The sequence below is a fragment of the Idiotropiscis lumnitzeri genome, chromosome 8 (genome assembly GCF_059441095.1).
Source record: "Idiotropiscis lumnitzeri isolate Australia: NSW breed Sydney's pygmy pipehorse chromosome 8, RoL_Ilum_1.0, whole genome shotgun sequence".
In the NCBI taxonomy this organism is placed as follows: domain Eukaryota; kingdom Metazoa; phylum Chordata; class Actinopteri; order Syngnathiformes; family Syngnathidae; genus Idiotropiscis; species Idiotropiscis lumnitzeri.
In genome coordinates, this window is record NC_142398.1 from 21,583,675 (window position 1) to 21,607,837 (window position 24,163).

Below are 24,163 nucleotides of genomic sequence, written 5' to 3' on the forward strand. Positions count from 1 at the left end.
TGAACGTACTTCCCCAAGCTAGCAAAACTGCACTTGTTACTGGTACGAACCAGCCGTTATATAAGATGCCGTGTTTAGAGAACTATGGTATGTTAACGTAGCTAATGTTGTGGTTTTATTGCTTTATTATTCTCGATGCAGAGAAACGAAGAGCAATTTGCAGTCGGGGAGGAGGGAGAAGAAGAACAAACCGAGATGCTTGCTGGCAATGAACAAGAAGTGAACGACGTTAGAGCAAATATGTCCCCTCATCAGGTAAATGTGTGGAACCGACAAGAAAACGGTTTGAAAGTTTCAACCATTCCATTCAGATCACGAGAACTTTAAATCGTCATTGTTCTGACAGCAGCCAGGATCAAAATCTGTTGATGTGGGCCCACAGTCTCAGGCTGACAACACTAGTGCTGATGGAGAACCTGCTACAACCAGACAGATTGGTCTGTTTTTATAAAATGTCTCATATATTGTAAGATTTTTTGCAAAGAAAATCAATGTTCTTAAATGTGAGCTACTTTAAAATAGAGCTCGGTATACGGGCTACTAATGAGCAAAATTGACTTTTGTGTCACTCTTCATTATAGTCTTTTATTAAAAAAAACCAAACAATAACGTGTAATATTTTTTTCTGTGCAGCAGAGCACTACAATTTGTCCCAGGTTGGGTCACCAACCCACTTTGCAAACTCATCAGAGGACATGGAGGAAGAAGAACCACTGATGGAGGATGAGGACGAACTCATTGTTCTTGATGCTGAACATGTTTGTAGCTCCTTCGATAGTTTCACAAATGTGGATTCATTTCATTTTAGATTTCATTGAAAGGTCCCTTTACATAATAAAAAAATTCAATTGTTTAATTGATGTTTAGGGAGGTACGGTGGTTGCACATTCTGCATTTTAATGTCACAGTGTTTCCCAACCTCACATAAAATCTTGCATATGTGACCAGACTGATTCAGATTTCATTTTTCGACTTGTTTTCAGCCTCTGGTAGCAAAAAAGCAAGCTGCACTGAAGAATCAACTCATCAAGGAGCTGGAGCGGCTGAAACTGGATCTAAGGGAAGAGGTTGGATTTGATTTGACTTTTTATGCGGAGGAGATATTGCGCAGTTCACATGCACTTACTGTCAACATTCCCTGCATCACTCATTAGATATTTATAAACTTTGGTGTGCGTGCCTTCTGTTCCCTGTGCAGGTGGGAATTGAGAAGGCCGAGGCGAGCCAAACGGAGGAAATATACGTGCAGTTGTTCAGGGAACAGGAGAGACTCAAACGACTGCAGACAAGATTAGATGGCCAACAACAGACCAAGGTCTTGGCTGAAGGAAAATATCGACAGGTCCAAGATCAACTTGAGACAGTAAAGTCTTGCCAGTCCAGCACCACCAGCCAGTGCAACAAGACCAGGGCCTACGGTGACATTATTTATCTCGTATACTTAATAGTGCTGCAGCTAAAGATTTTTTTTTCTCCCTCAATTCATCGCTGAATTGGATTGGAAAAAAAAAAAAAAAAAAACTCGGCTTGGAAGCCAACGTGCCAACCAGACAATCACCACGTGTGTTTTTTTTTTTTTTTATCAATAGTATCCAACCTACAAACAGAGCTAGACAAACTGAACTCCCACCTCAACTTCACGCAAGAAATCGGTGAAGAACTGCATTCGAACGTGAAAGCCATGAAGAACGTCACACGTAAAACGGCAGCTAAGAAGTCCCAAGTCGAAGAGCAGAAACTCAAACAGGTGAACGAGATTTAATCGCAATATACAAAAATCTGTTCCATCCACGATCCGTTTTGACTGATTGACTTTTTCCGACTGCGCCATCAGGACGTGTATGTGGAGCGCCTCACCAAGGGCTTGGAGAGAGTGACGCAACAGAAAGATATGTATGAGGTCCAGACCAAAGCGCAGGCGGAGACAACAGAGGCAACCAAGGAGGCGCTTTCTGAGGTATGAACAGCACAACAGATTTACACTTGTGAAATACCACGTCCACAGATTGTCGTTAAAACAAGCGATAGTCTTGCGGATGTGCTGATGTCCCACAAACCGTTTTGATCGGCCTTTGTTTGACATTTTTGGCGTGCATGTGTGTTTACATTCCTGTTCAGGCGGAAATGCAAATGATGTCTCTGGCGATGTCACAGAAGCAGCTTTTACAGCAGTGGAACAGGCACCTGGTGGATTTGAGGAAACGAGATGAAGACTTCAGGGCTATGCAGGAAGCTATTCGGTGACAATTCTACATTGACATCCTTATTAACGAAGAATTCCCTTAACTCATTCACTATCAGCTGAGTAAAAAAAAAAAAAAAAATCTTTCACGTCTTTAGCCATCAATGGCAGTAAATGAGTTTTAAAGGGGGATTTAAAAAAAAACCAAAAAGCATCAGTGAGTGTTTCAGTTCCCGGTACTTCTGTTTTCCGCAGCATGGCTGAGCATCAAGTGATTGTGCTGGACAGCGAGATTGAAGGCATTAAGAAATCCATCTCAGAGCTGCAGGAGGAAAGTGAGACTTTAACCATGCTGCTTAACTGCGCCCAGCTGGACTGCGATGTCTCCAAAAAGATGATCACGCAAAAGCAGACCCAGGAAGAAACTCTGCTAGCCCAATACTGCATCTACCTCCGTACTCTGAAGCAGACAGAGCGGACACTCGCCGAACTCACAAAGGTTGACCAAAGGCTTCTCAGGAGGCAGCTACTGTCAGATTTTATAGAGAATGAATATGATTTTTTTTTTTGGTAGGAGGACAACACTCTTCAAGCTGACGTGACCGATCAGAGACGGAAGCTGGAGAAAAACAAAGATAAGCACCTGGAGTTGGAGAACTTGATCACGACTCAAATGCTGCAGAAGCTCATGGACCACAAGGCTGCTCAGTATTACCAGCGACTTACCAATAAGAAAGCCTCACTCAAGAAAGAGAAGGTAAACTTTAAAAAAAAAAAAAAAGTTTGGCATGGCTGCATTTGAATGTTCCGGTTGAAACTTATTTGGGTCCCATTAGGTGTATCAGCTGTGGCATTTGGAGAGCGAGATCATGGCCGCTAAGTTGGAAAGTAACGTGATCGATGAGAAACTGGAAAACTTGGCCCGATCTCAGAAGAAGCTCGATGAGGAAATCACAAAATACAACAAAGTGGTCGCATCGAATCAAGCTGCCAGTTCTTCCAATGATGCGCTCATCACACAGAAACAGAGCGCGATCGCTAACTACAACAAAAAAAAGGATCTCATCGCAGCCCGCACTGGGGTGAGGAAACCTGATTAGAATAATTGTATCATAACATGTGTGATGTCACTACTTTCCAGTACTTCTTATTTCAAATAAACTTTACTTGATCAGGATTTTGGAGCCGATCAGCGACTTCATCAAAAGATGGACCAAATCTATCCAGTCTTTATAAACAACTTTGTGGAACCGGTCCAGTGCACAAATTGACAAAAATTACGTATAATGGACCCAATTGAAACACATTGAGATGAAAAAAAAATTCTCCGTACAAACATGGATCTGTGTTAAGTCTTTTTCTAATACAATTTGTTGTTTAAAAAAAAAAAAAAAAGAAAAAAACAACATATAGTAGGTAATATCGCTTGTATGAATCGAACATGTCAATGACTTTTTTTTCCCCAAATATCACAATTTGAAATGTGTGTGTGTGTGCCCGTTTTCTCAGCATGAAGACCTCAGTCCTCTGCAAATTAAGGTTGGGGCGATAAAGACTCAGATTGAGGAATTATCCGAAAAAATCAAGATTGATCAGCAGCTGTGGCTGAAGCTTCAGGGAACACTTGTCGGACTGACCCTGGAGATTCAAGCACACAACAAGGAATATAACAAGCTTCAGGCAAAGCACACTGTGACCTGTCAGAAGAAGATTTTTCTGGAGCGTACGTTCCAGATTTGTTTGTATTTTTATTTATTTTATTATTATTTCTATATTATTTTTACAAATAAGACCCGATTTGCAATTTGCAAAATGTAATTCATGAGTTACGATGCTCACTTCACCCGCACCAGGCCAGCTTGAAGTCATGCGTCGTGAGGAGAATGAGGTGGAGAAGACCAATAAGATGCTTCAAAGAGATTTGCTGAAGCTCAACACTCTCGTGAGCAAGAACGCGCAGCTGCGCCACGCACTGGAGCAGGAGAACGCCGAGATGGAGACGGACTTCCTTCGCAAACTCAAGGCATAGCCATTTCTCTTTGTCGCCCGTCTTGTTCTCGTTCACGCGGCGTCGCTCAATGTTAACGCTTTGTCACGTTTCAGGAGTCGGAGCGCGAGTCGATAGAGATGGAGTTGAAACTGGAGAAGACGCAGGCGGAAAAAGAGAAACTTCTCAGCAATTTGGTGGAGGCTGAGTCAGTCGTTTGCTCAAATTGAATTGACTAAGCAAGTTAGTCACCCGTGCACGTCAACATCCGTTTTGTGTCATGTGACAGGCGGCACATCATGCTGTGGGAAAAGAAGACTCACCTTATGAAAGAGACGCGTTTAGTTGTGGAAGAGGGTCAAGGAGACATCCAGATTACCAAGGAGGACATTCACCGTATGGAGGTACATGTGCTGGTTCTCCAGGAAACGTTTGAGTGATGATCGTTACTAAAATCTAGCACAATATAAATATGACATCATGGTGAAGTCAACCTATTAATGCTTTCTTTTTATCTTTGATTTTTTTTTTTCCCTCCTGCGTAAACAAAACGTGTTTTCCTGTACTTAACAGCGGCAGCTCAACCAGCTGATGAAGCAACGGGAGCAACTTGTGAGGGAGAGTGTCGTCGTCGTGGAAAGGAGAGGAAACATCATCGAGCGCAATGACGCCCTGGCCCGAAGCAGTAAAAAACAAATTACGAAAGGCGAGCTTAATCTCATCAACGATGGCTCGCGGCGCAAAATTAAAGAAACACAAAAGGTGATTGATTTATTTATTTTTGTCGATATACATTATGTTGTTTAATAACCTGAACGAATGTTCTTAAGTTGGTCAAAGAGTTGGAGCAGGACATCAAAGAACTGCAGGAGAGCGGGGTGAATGTGAGCAACATTGTTGCCCATCAAAAGCAGCAGCTGATGGACCTCTCTGGTACCAGCGGTGCCCTTGAGACGGATCTCGCAAAAATCCAGGATGCCAAAGGCCGGGTAGGGTGCAGCATACAATAAATGATATTTTCCTCTGTTAGTGTCGTCAGGTACAAAGTACAAGCGGCCCTCTTTCATTTAGACCGTGCGGGTTCAGCATCGGGCCTCTGCTGGTCCCAAGTCCGAGAAATCTTAGCAATTTGTGTTATTGCAAATTCTATAAAATAAAATATAAATAAATAAAATAAATTATTTCCATTTATGTGTCATTTGAAATTATTATTAAGCTTTATTTTTTTCTAGAAAATAATAGTTGTCTTCCACTAGATGGCAGCAGGTACAATTAGTCCCGTTGCCCTTCAGACAACAAAAAAGCTGTTCAACAAAACTAAAAAAAGGCCATTTTTGAATAACTTGACACAAGATCATCATTATTTATAAATATAATTTCTCATCATGTAGACCACATTTCTATCCCGTGATTTGATTTTATTCCCCTATCTTGGCCTAGGACCAAGCTCACCTGATGGAATTCCAAAGCAAGGCTAAGAAACTCCAAGAGGTGACTGACGGAAAGTATCGACCGTCTTCCTCATCTTGCCAATCGGTGGAAGCTGCCACACAAAGCCTAAATGAGCGCTTGCTGGCCGTCAGCGCCGTTATCCGCCGTGTGTGTGAGGAGTTCCCCGATCACAGAGCAGCTCTCTCTCGTCTCTTTTTCACTTTGGCGGCAGGCACGCGCAGTCTCCCGGAACAGGAAGCAACACGTGAGTGACAAGCAAACGTCTAAAGACATACAGAGACACTACAGGTAACATTTGAAAAGTTGCAGCCATGGGTAAATAAAATTTGGACCACGGCCTTATAGTCAGGGGTGGAGCGGTCCACACATGAGCTCTAGAGGTCGTTGTTTTGGTGCTCATTTTTTTTCCTGACTCACTGACCTTGTGGATTAACTTTAAAGTTTGTGGCACGTCTGGGCAAAGAGGTGCTGAGGACTAAGCGCAGCCTCACGGGGGGGGGGGGGGGTCGGGCCTTTTCTGTTGCCGGTCCTTCCCTGTGGAATGAGCTCCCATTGAATGTTAGGCAAGCCCCCTCGCGCTGTTCTGCTGTTTTTCTTGTATCTACTGTATGTGTTTTAATTGTTATTCTTATTTCCCTCTCAATATTCCACCATATGGAAAGTTTTATTACAGCTCCAGCTGTTGTGAAATGCGCTATATAAATAAAGTTGTTTTGTAATTTGCCGTGCTCATGCGCACCAGCGCACCACTTCTGTGCATCCCTACTTATAGTAGAATGTAGTTTGGAAGATCGATTGCGACAGTAGACAAGATTCACATTCCTGCTTTATCCGGTAATTTGTTGACAAATCATCTCATTGTCATACAGAAAGGAAGAGACAGCACTGCAACGCACAAAGAAAACAAAAACTAAAGTATAAATATGAACATACAGTCCTACATCCGACGTTCCTGACTTTGGGGCCACAAATTCTCATCCACGTGACAAAGAATATCTTCTCATACAATGACTTATTTCAGAAAAATTGATTATCGTTGGTTGATCTAAAAAGATATTTGCGATGAAGTAATGCCAAAATGTTGGCTGAGACAATTCAGCAGAGAACATTCTCATACATGTTGATCAACATAAAAAAATTCCACATAATCCTTTGCCAAAGCATTTGAAAAGATAAAGATAGAAAATTGCTTTTTGGTCTGCGCCAAAGCAGCCGTTTTGGCTACGAAAACCTTCTCGTGCTAGTTCTTACGACAGCCCAGCGGGCTACGAAGCACCAAGCTCTCACCAACGCAGACCCCCTCTGAGCTTTGCCGTACAGTCAAACAGTCATCGGAATCAGATGTTCTTCGTTTTACACTGGACTGCGTGCCAGTCATTCTTTGTCGTCGTCGTCAACGTTTGAATATTTGCATGCATTGGAAATGCCGTCAAAAGTATTTTGTTTGTGGTACAATTATGGCTCACAGTAAACGATGATTTATAGAAATGCAAGTCAACTTTTCTAAATGATTTTTTTTTTTACACTGATTCAGAATTTACCCGTCTTTTTCAGCTTTTCAAAATAATATATTTACAATATTGCAATATTTTACACTGTAATATTTATGAATTAACGGTTAGGTTCAGGTGATTTTTTATTTTTTTTTATTTCGGTAACTTCATGCTTATAAATTGCAACGCACGGTAAAAGCTGTATTGCGCCAGCATTCGTGATGAAAATGAGCTGTTGAGTAGTTTTATTTGCGGCAATTTTGAAGGTTTAAATCCGTGTGAAATTAATCAAATCTAATAATTGATGGCCAACATTGCTCCCTTTTGTTCATTGCAATTTGTGGAGATGTTTTTAGCGACTGCAGGTGTTAAATTTAGCAAAGAAACTTTCATCGATGCGTCCTCTTTTGATGTCAGGCCTGGTGCGTCTGTCATCTTCGGCCGTGGTGGTGTTGTTGTGGTCCAGCTCTTGCCGCAACTCCTTCTTCTGCCGTTCCTGCTGCCTCTGGAGGATCATCGCCGTACGTGCCGTGTTGGCGCACCAACGAGCGTATTGTTGCTTCTCTTTTATCCCCTCTAACTTTGTCATCATTTTCTCCTCAACTTGAAGGTTCCAGAACTTGATCATTTGCTGAGAGCTCTCGGGGCGCGGCCTCCTGTCGTAGCTGTGGAAAATACCCGGTACCCCCAACTGAGTCGGCCGGATCTCTCTGGGGTCGTCTTTGAGTTCCCGTTCGTACCGTTGCCGCTCTTCGGCCATGGCCTGATTGAACTCGTTCATTTGCACGGCGTTTTCTTTCCTCCTTTCCATCTCGGTATTCTCCAGTTTCATGGCTACGTTGTCGATGTGAACTCTGAAATTGTCGTCGTCCAACCTTTTCATCCTCTGGCGTTCTTTCTCCTCGGCTTGCTCCGTCTGTTGCTGGAGCAGCCATTCCCTCAGTTGCTCTTTCTGCCGGAACACTCGGCTTTCGCTGTTCGGGTCCTCACCGGCCATTCCGGGAGGCATCATGTGCTCGACGGGTTCTTCGGAGTCATCCCGGTTCAACTTCTCCTGAATGGCGCGCTCGTACTGCTCCAGAAAATTGGTCTTCTCCTTTGTATATCTCTCCTTATCTTCTTTGACTTGGAGAAGGTACGCTTGCTTGCTATCATGTAGGAATTGGGCCTCGAAGGTGTCCTGTTCCAGTTTTTCCGCGTCTCGCCATTTCTTCTTGTCATCCAGCTGCTTTTCAAGGCCGACCTTGTCAATGCCGATGGTTCTCAGTTTGTCGTCGAAAATTCGCTCTTTTCTTTCTCGCTCATTGTTGCGACGCCTCTCGATACTTGCCAGCTCAAAGCGAGAGCCATTCCACATGATGGCGGACCAATGTGCAGTCCGGGCTCAAATTTGTTTCGACGGCTTGAGCAACACACTGACGGGCAGTCCACTAGATTCCTGTTAGTTCGGGTCCTGAAACACAAAAGAAAAAACATACACCAATGTTTTATACACTTGAGCCCCAAATTGTTCAAAATTTTTTTTAATGTATTCATGTCACTGACAAATATGAGTAGAAGCCACTTTTGTGCCGCAATACCTTGAGCGTGCAACTTTATATTCAAAGAACGGGTAATATTCCTGAACTGTAGAAAAAAGAATGGGCCAGTTAAAAATGAATAATTTGAACATGGGCCCGTTTCTCAAAATGGTTTAAACGTGAAATTGGCGGAGATGTGCATTCTGGAAAGGTTCGTCCCGGACGGACGCTCGTTTTGGGGGTGGAGGGTGGGAAGGTTTTTATTTATTTATTTTTAAAGACAAACTAAGCAAGGACAGAAGTGGGTTTTTGTCCATCCTTGTAATCGTCCCTAACCGGGTCAAGTCCAGTGTGTATAAAATTCGAATACTATACAGTGGAACCTCGGTTCTCGAACGACTCCGAGTTCGAACAAATCGGAGTCCGAACAAAAAAATAGAGAAATTCTTGCTTCGCAGTTCGAACAAACATCGGAGTTCGAACGCCGGTATGACGCGTGAGTGCGTACGCGAGGGTGGGATGCTGAGCGGCGTACGGGTGTAGATCGCTCTCTTGCTCTCTTTGTGACCAACTGTTGTCGCGTGCGGACGTGCTGCGTTTTGCTCTCGCGTTTTTTATAGGTGTACGAAGTGTTTTAGCCCCTAATCATGCCTCCAAAGAAAGTCAGTGCAAGCAGCAAAGGAATGGTTTCGGTGTTCGAACAATTCGCTTTTCGAACAGGGTTCTGGAACGGATTATGGTCGAGAACCGAGGTTCCACTGTATTATATATTATATATATTATATATTGAACCGGATTTCACTTACTGATTTGAAAACGGCATTCTGACAAACATTTTTTAAACATTGAAGTTGATAACGATAATGCCATCTTTGGTACTCCATCACCTGTTTTTGTCTTACCTTAGGCAACACCGTTGCCATAGTCTCCCATCATGTTAAGAAAAAAAAAAAAGCATGCACTTGATCCTGGAATGTCCTTAATATAATTATTCTAACTATATTTCATCCACCTCAAATTACTATCTTCCTTCCACCCCTTGCTTTTGTACTCACTAATGTATTCTACTTGATCAACCACAAAAAGTCATCACATCACCTCCAAACTCAAGGAAATTCTCGATCACCGTGCTGAGTAAAGGCTTGACATCAGCCTTTGACAAAGCCTTACGTGCGCCGAACCACCCTGCTGAACTCATCCATCGCATACTATTACAAGTTATGTCATCATAAAGTTGTCAAAGTAATACATCATCACAAGTAAGCACAAAGGATTACATCATAGAAATAACAACATTGTTTGTTTGTTTTTTTTATTCCTCACGTCATCTGAAGTGTGCTATATATATATATATATATGTATATGTATATATATGTGTATGTATATATATATCCATATATATATGTATGTATATATATGTATGTATGTAGCCGAGCGTCCATCTTCAGTCTGCTACATGTACATAATACGTATATATTACATAATACACGACTGCACAAACAAATCCCCCCCCAAAAAAACACCCAAAAAAAACAAAATGTGAATTCTAATGTAAATTTTAATGAAGAAAAACAGCTCCAAACCATTGTACTTTAGATAAAAATGTATTCACATAATTATTTAATCATTTAGAAAAATGTATTAACATAATTGAATAGAATGAAAAGAACTCGACAGTTTGTGCATCCTGAATAAATCATTGCAGGAAGACATTGCCACTAACTGATGACAAAGACTACACTGAAAAGTGATGTAAATAAATAAAAAAAAAAAATTTATTGCCCTTTCATATTATCCAAGGATGCAGAATAAATGTTATGCCTACTCAGGATTTTGTCCAGCACTTTCATTTTTATTTTGTGATTGTACTTTTCTCACAGTTACTACTACTACTACATTTATATTTCAAATTCCAATTTAGATACACAAAATGATGAATGAAATAACGTGAGCAGATTGCTGCTAACATGTTTGCTCTAACCCTAATGAGGTTTTGTGAGTTTTTCCTTGCCCTCCTGGGGGTTAAGATCGGGGATGTCGATTGTGGCTATGTAAAGCCCTTTGAGACTGTCTGTGATTAAGGGCTATACAAATAAAATTGACTTGACTTGACTTGACTAACCAACCAATCACAGGGCTGTCTTGAAATCTGACCCATTGCGAATTGGCCAGCGCTACTAATTGTGAAGTTCCAGGGCAGATTGTATATTAAAATGACAACACGAAGGTTGAAATCTGATCGGAACAGAAATAAAAACAAACATCCATATACAGTACTGGAAGCAGAGTAGCCAAAAGATTAGCAGAAAAGGCCTTGCTGGCCCTGACTCCCCGCCACTGGCTGCTGCCTCTTCCAACAACTTTTCTTCACTTTTACATATGCTTATTTATGTATAATTGATGTAGAGTATTTTAGGACAAATCAAAGAGCTGGTTTATTCGTTTCCATTCGGTCAACTTCACACTACATTCTCTAAGCGCCGAGAACTTTCTAAGCATCAGGACAACAATAAGGATCTCCCTTCTCCTTTTGGATTTGGTTACAAGTCAGTTTACAATTATTGTCAATCAATGATGTCTTTTGGTTACTACTTACATTAAATGAACCCTAGACAGATGCTAAATGTAAACGTGTCCAGATGCTGTATTGGTGCTTTTTTTTCCCCTAACGTTGTTTCACGATATGCTCTCTTGATACACATTTTGACCGGGCTCAACTTTATAGGCAACATTTGTGTTGTTAGAGTAGTTTCTGTGTTTTTTTGTTTGCACAACGTTTTGCAGACAGTTTTACATTAACTAAAAATCAGACACTAGAGCGTCATTGTATGAAAAGCTTCAGTGATCCTTAACAGCCCTTGGACGCAAAATACTTTGTTGCAGTCCATTTCACCCCTTTCTTCCTGAAGGAATATTTAATGGCAACCTTTATATGTATAAAAAGACAAACAATGGTACTGGAGTTATATGTCCACAGAGTGAACTATGTGGCAGTAAATGAACTGAATAATAAAAGGCTTATTTCATATTTATGCCGCTTTGAAATATTTCTCTTCAATTCAATCACTTCTTCTGACTCCCTTTGAACATATAAACTGTTTTGAACTAAGATATGTATTGATTTATTTGATTTTATTTATTTTTTAGTTTACTTCCAGTTCTAATGATGTTTGATATATGTTCAATAAATCAATCAATCACGCTCGATTGATTACACCGAAAGAATATGTATTTTCCTCAGTGACTGCTCCTGCTTATTGAGTAAGTCAAGGTCATCTATTTGTCGTATACTGTATAAGATTATCTAAATAAACATTACATTCTGTTATAGCAGACGCATTGACGCATAGACTATCGATGCCAGTTGTACGACAGGCCGTGAACGCACCCTCCACGTGCGTCAAACACCTACAAGCAGTTAACCTGCGCAGATGGGGGGGGGGTGTTCTCAGGGGGGCGGAGGGAAGAGCGAATATGTCAGCCACACTCAAAGTTAAGTTTCATTTATAAACGAATGTTGTCCCCTTCTCCCACTCTCAATGACCGCCGCGAGTGCGAGTCATTCACACCGAAGGCCATGAGACGCTTCAAATAAATCTCGAGAAGATCTCGCTCCCTCTATCAGCATGGAAGTCGATGAGAAGACGATGAAATATTCCGAGGCACACGAGACGGCTTCAGGCGACTCGTGTTTAAGACGCATCGGCGGTTGCATCCCGCTCAACTACCGCACTGAACTCATTCAACTTCTCAAACTCGCGGGACCGGTGGTAAGATGACCAGATGCCGTGAATGCACCACCCGGTTTTCTTCTCGAGACGCCGAGTATTATAAATGTATATATTCCTATCCCATATATTTATGTTACTAGTATAGCAGCGTGCTCATCATACCTATCTATACATCAACTATAATACCATATACAAAATTCCAATTTACAATAGTATCCTTTTGTCACAATACTACATTTAACTACTAATATGTAAAATGGCCACGCCGCTGAGATGGTTGGAATTGGGTGGATTTGCATGATGAAACTAAATTCCATACATCTATCCATTTACGCTTTACGGGGTCTGGTAGCATCTTAAAAAGCTTCAACATACACTGAGGTGAGTCCCACGAATCCATACAACGTCTGCCACACTTGAATCCATTGTGTTATTTCCTAGTATCGATTCATCGACTGATTATGTTTTAAATCGAAATATTTAACTTACCGAGCACAGATGGATGTCGAACGAGAGTAGAAATATAAATCAATCATCAATGTAGTGGGTGAATTGTTCCGTCCTTTGTTTTCCTACTCCAGATCATTTCCCAGATGATGATCTTCATGATCAGTGTCGTCAGCATGGTGTTCTGTGGTCATCTGGGAAAAACTGAACTCGCAGCTGTTTCATTATCAATTGCAGTAAGTACTTTTTCTCAATTGTCTGTGATTGATAAAGTTCTGTCCACGAAAACCAAACCAACATTGTGGTCGTTTTTTGCTGCTCAGGGGTGGAAAATTGGCAACATTTTGTTCTAAATCTACGTGTTCCACTACCATTTCTCTTTGCAGGTGGTTAATGTGACCGGTATTTCCATTGGGACTGGATTATCATTAACTTGTGACACCCTCATATCTCAGGTAGTGTCCTCTGCAAAGGCTGCACTTCTACCTCATTTGATAGGATTGATATTGAAACAGAACCACGGACTGGGCTCTCAGCCTCAGACGATCTGGGGTCCAACTCCAAACAGTTGAACAATAATCTTTTGTATCACGTTAGTTTACATTTCATCTCTCCAAACTGTAATTACTGGTGTGATTTTGGTGTTTCCTAACACTGCTTATTTGATTCTGCCTTTGTGTAGACCTATGGGAGCGGAAACCTGAAGCGTGTCGGAGTGATCCTTCAGAGGGGGGTTCTGATTCTTCTGCTGGCTTGTTTCCCCTGCTGGGCTGTTCTCATAAACACCGAACCTCTTCTAATCGTAGCCAAACAGAGCCTCGAGGTTGCCAGGTATTCAAAGTCGCTGTTCTCGATCTTTGGTTATATTACAATAATAATCAATCATACTAATTACGAAGGGTAATAACAATACAAATAAAACTGCAATTGGTTGGCAACCAGCCAAGGGCGTACCCCGCCTACTGCCTGAAGACAGCTGGGATAGGCTCCAGCTTGCCCGCGACCCTCTTGAGGAGAAGCGGCCTGGATAACCCATGGATAATTATTATTATTAGTAGTAGTAGTAGTTTTTGGTTTGTTGTTATTGTCATAGTACTTGTGGAAGTATCATCCATAAAACCACCATTTGGAAATTATCTAATATTTTCCAGAAATGCAAATTAATAAAATGAGCAAAATATTTTTCCAGGTTAAACTACTGTATTATCAGGATTATAAGGCACGCCCGAATATAAGCCACAGCAACGCTAAAAAAAAAAAAAATATATATATATACAGGCCGCACCAGGCTATAAGCCGCAGTTTTCTATGTTGAAAAAAATCAAGTCGTTTACTGCATGTACAAAATTATTTTAATACTGTGAATGCACATAAAGGTACCTCAACAGATTGTTAAAAGAGTGCCTTTTAACACGGCAACAACTTTATTTATTAAAACAAAACCGACCCGAGAGAAAAAAAATTTTTTTAGATTTTTTTTGCGTATTTTCTGAACTATAGAGCGCCCCCTAGTGGTGAAAGAAAACCCCACAGAAAAGCCGCACTGTTGTATTAGCCGCTTGGTTCAAAATTGAGGAAAAAGTAGCATCTTATAGTCCGGAAAATACGGTATATCGTATTCTGTAATGTACAGGATAATAATATGTTCAAGTATATTATTTAATGCAAATTTATATTTGCGTGTTCCACAGCCTGTCACAACTTTATGTGAAGATCGTCATGCCTGCTCTTCCGGTGAGATCACGTTTGCTTCGGTGTGCATGAGCTACGAGACTTAAAATACACCGTGTGCGTCTATCACGTCAATTTGTGATTTCCTCCCTCAGGCGGCATTTATGTACCAGCTGCAAGGGAGATATCTTCAAAATCAGGTTCCGGGTACAAACACAATAACATTGATATGAACGTTCATAATATACATATAATATTTATTTTTTTTTGCAGGGAATTATTTGGCCTCAGGTCATAACGGGTGCCGTTGGAAACGTTTTAAATGCAGTTATCAATTATGTCTTCCTTCATCGTCTGCATTTGGGAGTTGCGTAAGTTTTCCGGAATCAGAATTTTTTTTAGGTTGATTTATTTAATTATTTATTTAATTATTTCGCTTTTTTTTTTTTTTTTGTCGTTGCTGTACTCGATACATTTTGATTCTAAGGATGACACAATTGAACCGATTTCCTTTGTTGCTAATATTTCATTTATCGTTTATTCAGAAAATCCAGGTCAATAAAAGAAGTTTCTAGTTCTTTGGCCACCTGAAACGCATTTCCTGGAGCTTTTTGCTTTGTTGAAAATCATGTCGTCTTTGTCTTTGTTCAAGTGGCTCGGCTGCGGCGAATTCGATCTCCCAGTACGTGTTGGCGGTGGTCTTATTTGTTTATATTACCGGGAGGGGTTTGCACAAGGCCACATGGGGAGGTCAGTTTCTCTCTCCCGCTCACCCTAAACCTGACGAGGAAGGAATGATGAGTCTTTCTTTACGATTCCTTTTCCTTCTTCACTTGCACGCTTTCATTTGAAGTTGCGCTACCTTTGTGGTGAAAGTCCAAACGTGTAATGTTTCAACAAAATGGGTTACATTCTCTAACTAAACAATGTGACAGGTGAGAGGTCACGACTCTCAGTTTCATTATTTGCCTATCAAGAAGCACGACAAGTTACGTATTATTTGGCTTAAAAACGTGCACATATATTCAGTGATCACATTCCGGATGTGTTCATTGGAGTACTTTGGCAACTCTCAATTTTGCTTGATGATGAGAACACAACAATCAACCTCGTAAGATTTACGTGTTGACGTTTTTTAAAAAAAACTGTCCTGACCGACAGATGTTTGATCCCCAGGTTGGTCTCTGGACTGCTTGCAAGAGTGGGGACCGTTTGTCAAGCTGGCCATCCCGAGCATGCTCATGCTTTGTCTGGAGTGGTGGCTCTTTGAAGTGGGAGGATTCATTGCTGGTATAATTAGTGAAACCGAGCTGGGAGCCCAGTCCGTTGTATATCAGCTCACAGTTGTGGCTTACATGGTAACTGAAAAAGAATTCACACCAATCAGGGGTGGCCAACTTGTTCAGCGTCATAAAACCAAAACAAAACGGATGCCTGCGAAACCACCGTAACGCTTTTGGACACAATGAATACACATGCCCAAGCTACCTGCAATTCAATTTGCTTGCCACGTTCGCTGTCATCTTTCTTCTTTTTTTAATACTTGATTAAAGTCGTGAAATAATGTTTTGAATCTTTCAAATGCAGCACAGAAATGTGGTGTTATAAGCACTCGCGGTAAAGTATATACTATATTTTGCACCGGCATATAAGCCGCGGCAACGCTTAAAAAAAAAAAAGACTTTATTTAGCGTATTTTCTGAACTATAGAGCGCCCCTAGTGGTGAAAAAATCCACAGAATTGCCACGTTGTTGTATTAGCCGCGTGGTTCAAAATTTGGGGAAAAAAAGTAATGGCTTATAGTCCGTAAAATACGATAAAACTGACTTTTTTTATCAGTTGTGTGTCATAAATTAAATAATATTTGAGAAGATGGCAAAAAGCAAATGGACTGGCTGACAGAAGAGCTGTGAGCCGCACCGGGGCCGTCAAAGAGTTGCGTGCATCTCATGAAGCGTGTGTTGGCCACACCCTGATCTAAAAAGTTTTGATTTCCTGGAATTTCTGAATGACTCCTAAGTGTTTTTATGCCTTCTACCTTTGCAGTTCCCGCTGGGAATTTCTGCTGCCGTAAGCGTTCGAGTAGGAAATGCTCTTGGTGCCGGAAACATTGAGCAAGCCAAACTGTCTTACAAAGTTTCCATCATCTTTGCATGTAAGAGATCTTTAATTCATTCACTACCAGCCGAGTAAAAAAAATTAAAAAAAAAGGATCTTTGACGTCTTTAGCCGTCAATGGCAGTAAATGATTATTAAATGTTATTATTAAATTTTGAATGGAGGCATTGATTGCTTTGGTGCAAACCATGGCTAGACCTTCATATCTTGATTTTTGTCTCTCCAAATTGCAAAAAAAAATAATGTAACTGTTGGGACTTGACCAGCAAAAGTAACGTATTTTCAAATTTGGCTAACTGTCTGACTGATGAAGAAATCAGAAGAGCAAAGACATTTGATCAGCGACATTAGCTACGTTTATTCACATATTTAAAAGCCTGATTCAAACATTTATTCCGATTAAAAGCCTGATCGGAATAAAAATGCTTCTTGTACACGTCGCATTCCGAACAATATTTTTTCGTGTCTATGAAAACTGTGCGTCCAATCATAATTTCAATCCGAACTCTGATCGTATTGAAGAAATGTGGTCCATGTAAATCGCAATTGTCACTCTGCATCTTCACAATTTGCAAGCCCCTTTTGAACAGTTGTTTTCATCTTTTCGATGACTTTGAACGCGTCTTACTGTTTGTGTCTCTTTCCCTTTGCAGTCATCGTGGCCTGTTTTGTTGGCGCGAGCTTAACCATTTCCAGGAGAGTAATTGGCTACATTTTCACCGCAGAGCTGTGAGTTATATCATGACGATGGATTATGGGAAGTTTTTTTTTTTTTTGACTTGTGAGTCAAACTCAGAGTTTGAGAGGTGTTCCAGTACGCTCTGTAACGATAGCTTTAGCGTCTTTTGGGGGTAAAAAGCGTCACATAATATAAATATATTCTATATTATACCACTTTCAATTACGTGGAGACCTGCAGCTATCCGTCTAGAGTTTTTATGGCAAGATTTTGTTGCTTTTGGTGTCTGGAAAATTACGGTAAGTGGACGTGAATAGGAAATGAGCTTTAAATAATGTTTATGAATGATGAAGCCTGCTGTCAGCCTCTCGTCATGCATGAAGGCTTGTTTTTTTTATTTTTGGGGGGGGGGGGGGGTAGACGAGTGAAATGCAAGGAGGGTAGCGCTTTAAAAGGACGCAAGATGGAGGGACGATAACAAAAGGGTGTCCAGGTCCATCCATGCTATGATTTTACTCATCATTTTTGTGTTTCATAACCTTCAGGGACATTTTGGAAAGGGTTTCTGATGTCATGATTGTTTTCGTCTTCTTGCATCTTTCTGATGCTGTCGCGGTGAGAAAAAACAAACAAACAAATGACATCTGACGTTTTTGGAAAACGTGTGAACTGAGCTTTGCAACAATCACCGCAGGGGGTGTGTGGAGGTGTCATCCGAGGGGTTGGAAAACAAAAGGTCGGCGCTCTCTGTAACCTGGTGGGACACTACTTCATTGGCTTTCCCATTGGCGTGGCCTTGACCTTTGCGGCAAAAATGGGCATCGTGGGTAAGACTTGTATGTTGTGCCATCAAAATGCGTCAAACGAGATTCAAGAACGCTGCTGTTGTTTCTTGAACAGGTCTTTGGACAGGACTCACCATCTGTGTGTTCATGCAGGCGGTTTTCTTACTCATATATTTATTCAAGCTTGATTGGAAAAAGGCTACTGAAGAGGTGTGGAACTGAATTCCCTGAAAATTTCACGTCACATGAGTGATTTCCATTTTCACGGCTTTCAACATTTTTTTTCATCAGGCAAAAATTAGAGCCGGGGTCACCTTTGAAGACACGTTGGTGATGGAAGATTGCAAGTCAGGTAAGTCCACGTGTACAAACGAGCCTTGGGAATCTCACCAAGCCAGCAATATTAATGTCACAATTTAGCATCATGTAAAAACTTCTTGCACATTCTGTGGACAAGAAAGAATTTAAAAAAAAAATCCAATCACAGCAATCTTGTGATATTTCTGAATTCTTCGGTTCAAAATAAAATGCTTGAATGACGTTCCATTAAAATAATTCTCAGTGGTGAGAAGAAAAAAAAATCTTTCCACACATAAATGACAGCATTCTTGTCACAATTTATTTAGTATCAGAAATATGAATCAATGTATAAAATATATATACAGTGAACCCTCGGTTATCGCGGTTAATGGGGACCGAGACCACCCGCGAAAACTGAAAATCCGCGAAGTAGCGGCGCACCTTCAAAAATGCTTAAAAAAAAAAAAGTGCAAAGTAGCGGCGCACCTTCAAAAATGCTTAAAAAAAAAAAAAATATATATATATATATATATACATATATATATATACGGGTAGAGAGAGAGAGAGAGTGAAATTCATGTTATAACAAAAAAAAAAAATTATTATTAAAACTTATTATTTTTTTATTCCCCAGCCATTATTTTTGTATTTATTCAATTACTTCTTTTTGCATTTATTTAATTACTTCGACTTTTACCTGCTGGTACGCCGTCCGGTGTGCCCTGTGAAATGAAAGGTGGCATTCTTCATTTATTTATTTATTCATTTATTCATTCATAACTGACAGCCTCGCGCTCCGCTTGTGCCCGGGCGGAAGAGGTGCTCCTCTTCGGCTTAACTGTGACACACGCCCGCCCTCCTCCTCCGGAGCTTCCATTCGGTTAAACTTAGGGGCCGCTTGACACCGCCCGTGCCCGGGCGGAAGGTGCTCCTCTTCGGCTTAACTGCCACGCACGCTGGCCGGAGCTCTGGTACGGTCCGAACCGCGCGAAATGTCGCCCCAAATCGTGCCCGGGGGAACGTGCTCTTCTTCGTCCACTCTCCTCTTCGCCCACGCTCTTCTTCGGCGCACGCCGGCCGTCTAACCTCTCCAGCGCCCCGTCGTGCCGCTCGGCGAAACTACAATGCCCCCGAATATTTTTTAGACCCGCGAAGCACTGAACCCGCGAAAGGTGAACCGCGAAGTAGCGAGGGTTCACTGTATATATATATATATATATATATATATATATATATATATATATAAAGACAGTCAAAAAGGTAGTCAACTCAAAAAAACAGAATTAAGTTAAACAAATAGTAAATTATACATATTTTTCTGTTCGTTCTTTTTTTAAAACTAAAATGGTAATGTTCAATTTATAGACTCAAACAGCAACCGGGCGCCCGTTCCTGCCCCTGCATCCAAGTGTGAGAGCGTAGCGGAGAACCAACAGATTCCAAACCAGCATGAAACTGCGACCACCGTAGTGGGCAATGTTCTCACGGTCAAGCAGCTGGTTCTACACCGTGGCTTGGTTTTACTTGTCTTGCTTGTCATCTTTGTGGCTGGAATCTTAGCCAGTCACTTCCTTGTCAAAGTGCTGAAATGATTCTTTCCCTCGCTTTGTAAGTGAGTCATCACGTGAACACTGGAGGAGCCGATAGTGGTTTCTTTTTGCTTGCTTGTAATATTAAGTGATCTCTTTATGTCTTGACGAAATCATCAGGATCAGAACGCTCCCAAGAAGCTCCGTTCAGTCATGTTAATTGATCACCTTTGTGCTTTTCAAATGTTTCATGATTGACGTATTAACGGGCCAATGATTGTGAGAACAGTGACTTATAAGCCATGCGGTGACAGGTGTAAGTGAGAACCTGCAAGGGGGGCGGGGCTTCAACAAAAACGTATGCATAAATGCCGACCGGGTAAGAAAAGACAACCAACCTCTGTGAGGGAGGACGGCAGAATGCTTCCAAACGCAATTTGTTCAAATGAGAGGGAGGTACAAAGATGTAATTGATAATAAATCCTTTTTCTTTACTTTTTTTCCTGATGCTTTCTATATCGTGTATTACAGATATGACGGACATTTTCCATTTTTGACAACCTGTTGTGCACAATATTTTGAAACATTGTATTTTGAGAACTAAAATATTGTTGTCTTGATATTTTTCTTCAATAAAGTCCAGATTCGTATTGATGCTGTCATAAATGTGACGATTGGAAATACTTTTCTTTTAGTTGTGGTGTATTTTTCCACGCTATAATCAACCGCATGAATATATAAATGACACATTTGAACAAGTTAAAAGTAAATATTATGTACTCAAACACAAAATAATAGTGCTGGTGTTTTCTCACTCTGCATGCACCTGTGTCACGTTGAAAGCCACGAGTTCGGCTACGTGTCACTAACTAACTTTCCTTCTGACTAATTATTATCAAGAAATCTAAAAGCTACTTTTCTGTGATGTCACGTGAATTCGAGCGAGGAGCGCACGTGTCACACACGTGTATGCTGCATTTGCAAAAATCTCGAAAACAAGCCCCAAAGTCTTTTTGATCTTGTTTGGAAAATAATAAAAAAAGCAGAATTTGTCAAAATATTCATATTATTTGAAGATGATTTGTTTTTTTCTTTCATACTTAGTTTGTAAATCCTAAAATGAGTTAATTTACAAGCACAATAAGCTCGATTACTGTCTGAGTCGCTGTTTCATGAGCTACTTTTATTCTTTTCACAGACTTTTTAGCTGTAAATGCCAATCTTCCAAGCCACAAGTGAAATGATGACGTTGTTACATTAAGCACGTTTTTAATTGTTTGAAGCCGCACACGTTTAGCTTGAATGCACCCATGCAGTCAATGAGCAGGCCACTGAGAGTCTCAAAATATCCTCACTCGCCACCCGCCATCCGTATTTACGGAAGAGGATTAGGGCCATGAATGAGAAAAAAAAAAAGATTGGAAGGATTCTGACTTTAATCTCAGCATTCTGACTTTAATCTCAGAATTCTGAGATTAAAGTCGTTTAGTTTTTAACTAAACGGTTTATGATCGGTAACTCGATACACAGATGGTCAATTTCAACGATGGAGGTGGCCACGATTTTTTCAAGGCTCAAAATAAATGATTTCGAGTCACACTTTGCGCCTCATTAAGACGCATATTTGTTTTTGTTTTTCATTTTTGACCCGCAGGCTGTTCACGCGATTGTCTCCAAGAGTGGGGACCCTTCGTCAAGCTGGCCTTGCCGAGCATGCTCATGTTTTGTCTCGAGTGGTGGGCTTTTGAAATCGGAGTATTCCTTGCCGGCATCATTAGTGGAGTTGAGCTGGGAGCCCAATCTGTGATGTATCAGCTGACTGTTGTGGCTTTCATGGTAACGCAAGTAGAATTTATGTTCAGTCAGTGGTGGCCAACTTGACCAACGGCAGCGTCTCACAATGTCGGGACATACGGTATCATTTCATAGATGATTTTTTTTGTATTCTTGTTTACACAGGAGACTCAAATGTTCTCCAGAATCATTTTTAGGTTTGGCTTCAGTTCATTTGTGATGCAACTCTGTGACATCAGAATCGCGATTTGAGTCACTGACAACTAAGTTCGGAGAATAGAGGAGGCTACGTCATGTGATGTGCAGAAATGACAAGAGAACAAGCATACTCGGCAGTTTTTCTGATTCATCAGTGCAACACAATGCCAACTCCCATTTACAAGATCACAAAATCAGGTTTCACAGAAAATAAATAATAATATTAAAAAAAGAAAAACAATCATAATAATGGACAGACAGAGCTGCAAGCCAAAGTAGAACTTCCAAAGAGTCGCACGCATGTTACGAGCGTCGTGTTGGCCACTCTGATTGACGTGATGGAATTTCCTGAAATTCTGCATGACTCCCAAGCGCTTGTATACATTTGACTTTTCCAGTTTCCCAACGGAATGGCTGCAGCGGCGAGTGTTCAAGTCGGGAATGGTCTCTGTGCAGGACACAGTGAGAAGGCCAATTTGTCTTGCAAAGTTTCCATCATCTGCACAGGTACGAAACTTTCCCATCGACGGCCGACTGTGCTGGATACAAATTGAAGTTCGAGATGTTGAGAATTCTCAAAGCTTGTATTGCCGGAAATATGTTCGTAAAATGTTTCAAATTGTGTCCTTTTGCAGCTGTTGTGGCTTGTGTCGTTGGAGTGAACCTCACGTTATCCAGGAATGTTATCGGCTACATTTTCACCACAGACCCGTGAGTTATTACAATGTTATTACACCTGTATTTGATATTGTAACGTCCTTGTGATGTCTGTGGTTTGAGGCTGGCGCGGTTGCGCGTGCTTTCACGGCCGCATCCATACCCACGCAACAAATAAATACTCTTCCTGTTTTCAAACTAAAAAAAAAAAAAAGGAGTGAATCACTTGCACTCTTCAAAAAAAATGGTTCACAAGTAAAACACAAAAAGAAAGTTTGAATCAGTTCATTACCCAAATGGCATCATTTTGGAATGTGTTGGATTGCGTTTAATGCGAGGAAATATTAATCACGAGAATAAAGTCAAACAATAAGCAAATGTCCCGAGAGCGTGTCCTTGTGTACTTTCTGCATTTATGTCGACGCATACGTGCAGTTATTAGGTTTATATGTTGATGTTTTCCCCGTTTCTTTTCTTGTTGAGACTTACTAAAGGAAAAAATGACTTATTATCGTATTTATTTGAAACAAGGACCACATAATTGTTTCTTTCTTCCTCCTCCCTTTTGGAACCGTTATGAGGACCATTTATGTCTTCTTTTCTTTCAGTCTTTTAATTTCCTACTTAATTTTCTGTTGTCTGTTTATATGTTCAATAAATGAACAAAGACGCAACAAGGAAGAGCTTCACCGGTTCGCTACAATTATTCACAAAGTTTTGCGCAACTCATGCTGCAAAGTATGCGGCTTCACCATCGCTACGATATTTTGTCATCCAATTCTTATGAGAACATTCGAGCTCTCATTGTGGGAAGTTGTTGAGCGCATGAAACATTTTGTGCATTTTGACTGGAAAATCAACATTGTATTTGATCACATTTTTTTTTTTCAGGGACATTTTGAAGAGGACTGCCGACGTCATGGTTGTTTTTGTCTTCATGCATCTTGCCGCCGCTATCGCGGTGAGAAAAATAATCACGTCTGACATTTTAACGGGGGAGAAAATTGCTAAATATTAACATCCGTCCTGCAATTATCACCCAGGGTGTGAGTGGAGGTGTCTTTCGAGGAGCAGGAAGACAAAAAGTCGGCGCCCTGTCCGACTTGATTGGACACTACGTAATCAGCTTTCCCATCGGTGTGTCTTTATTGTTTGGAACGCCTCTGGGCGTCGTAGGTAAGAAGGCAATCTGGACTTTGATTTGCTGCCATCATCTCAAAGTGGCGCGTGAGATTCCGTTGGCTTCTGTTGTTTCTTGAACAGGACTTTGGACCGGTCTTACCATCTGTGTGGTACTGCAGGCTTGTTTCTTCAGCATTTATCTGTACAAGCTGGATTGGACAAAGGCTGCTCAAAATGATAATAGTCACTTTAAAAACTAAACACTGTATTGCATTCATAAATATATTAAAAATTATATTATATTAAAAATGTTCAATAAAAATATGCATTTGTATTATTTTTAAAAAATTCAATGCTGGCCCATGGCTTTGATCAAGTTTTACTTTTCGGCCCACTTTGTAGTTAAATTTGACAGCCCTGCTTTATATTGTCAGAGGTTATATAATATTATATAATAACAATATTGGTAGATGATGATATTGTACTGTGAGATTATT

General features: G+C 40.8%; 4 protein-coding genes across 4 annotated transcripts; 3 read left to right on the plus strand and 1 right to left on the minus strand.

Annotated features, from left to right (window-relative positions):
* The first annotated feature begins 65 nt into the window (after positions 1–65).
* Positions 66–5,921, plus strand: LOC148332754 (coiled-coil domain-containing protein 40-like). The gene is given in 19 exon segments (XM_088303410.1): positions 66–87; positions 142–255; positions 354–437; positions 637–758; positions 984–1,067; positions 1,199–1,418; positions 1,590–1,747; positions 1,835–1,957; positions 2,119–2,240; positions 2,438–2,681; positions 2,757–2,939; positions 3,019–3,264; positions 3,692–3,905; positions 4,036–4,205; positions 4,286–4,377; positions 4,459–4,573; positions 4,743–4,931; positions 5,000–5,158; positions 5,610–5,921. Coding segments are annotated over 19 exon segments (2,925 nt in total). The 3' UTR covers positions 5,874–5,921.
* A 1,520-nt stretch (positions 5,922–7,441) lies between these two features.
* On the minus strand, positions 7,442–12,988 carry LOC148332755 (RIB43A-like with coiled-coils protein 2). Its single transcript, XM_088303133.1, has 2 exons — positions 12,855–12,988; positions 7,442–8,567 (listed from the first exon to the last, which is right to left on the minus strand). The coding sequence occupies exon 2, from the start codon at positions 8,469–8,471 to the stop codon at positions 7,467–7,469; it is 1,005 nt and encodes a 334-aa protein (XP_088159259.1). The 5' UTR covers positions 8,472–8,567; positions 12,855–12,988; the 3' UTR covers positions 7,442–7,466.
* LOC148332756 (multidrug and toxin extrusion protein 1-like) lies at positions 12,157–20,501 on the plus strand. The gene is made up of 16 exons (XM_088303132.1): positions 12,157–12,404; positions 12,947–13,048; positions 13,199–13,267; positions 13,495–13,643; positions 14,504–14,546; positions 14,639–14,683; positions 14,757–14,854; positions 15,136–15,233; positions 15,660–15,841; positions 16,531–16,639; positions 17,256–17,331; positions 17,827–17,896; positions 17,976–18,108; positions 18,182–18,276; positions 18,358–18,418; positions 19,732–20,501. Exons 1-16 carry the CDS (start codon positions 12,261–12,263, stop codon positions 19,956–19,958), a joined length of 1,701 nt encoding a protein of 566 aa, XP_088159258.1. The 5' UTR covers positions 12,157–12,260; the 3' UTR covers positions 19,959–20,501.
* Positions 20,502–21,425: 924 nt separating this feature from the next.
* LOC148332757 (multidrug and toxin extrusion protein 1-like) lies at positions 21,426–23,926 on the plus strand. The gene is made up of 7 exons (XM_088303412.1): positions 21,426–21,447; positions 21,550–21,731; positions 22,286–22,394; positions 22,523–22,598; positions 23,436–23,505; positions 23,588–23,720; positions 23,808–23,926. Exons 1-7 carry the CDS (start codon positions 21,426–21,428, stop codon positions 23,924–23,926), a joined length of 711 nt encoding a protein of 236 aa, XP_088159538.1.
* Positions 23,927–24,163: the final 237 nt, after the last annotated feature.

Bases quoted from the DNA above. Each gene is read 5' to 3' on its own strand.
- LOC148332757 (XM_088303412.1), top strand. From the start codon at position 21,426: ATGGTCAATTTCAACGATGGAG. The intron at 22,599-23,435 runs GTGAGTTATTAC...TTTTTTTTTCAG, and splicing joins TACATTTTCACCACAGACCC to GGACATTTTGAAGAGGACTG. The intron at 23,721-23,807 runs GTAAGAAGGCAA...TTTCTTGAACAG, and splicing joins AACGCCTCTGGGCGTCGTAG to GACTTTGGACCGGTCTTACC.
- LOC148332756 (XM_088303132.1), top strand. From the start codon at position 12,261: ATGGAAGTCGATGAGAAGACGATGAAATATTCCGAGGCACACGAGACG. The intron at 13,644-14,503 runs GTATTCAAAGTC...CGTGTTCCACAG, and splicing joins CAGAGCCTCGAGGTTGCCAG to CCTGTCACAACTTTATGTGA. The intron at 18,277-18,357 runs GTGTGGAACTGA...TTTTTTCATCAG, and splicing joins GGAAAAAGGCTACTGAAGAG to GCAAAAATTAGAGCCGGGGT.
- LOC148332755 (XM_088303133.1), bottom strand. From the start codon at position 8,471: ATGTGGAATGGCTCTCGCTTTGAGCTGGCAAGTATCGAGAGGCGTCGC.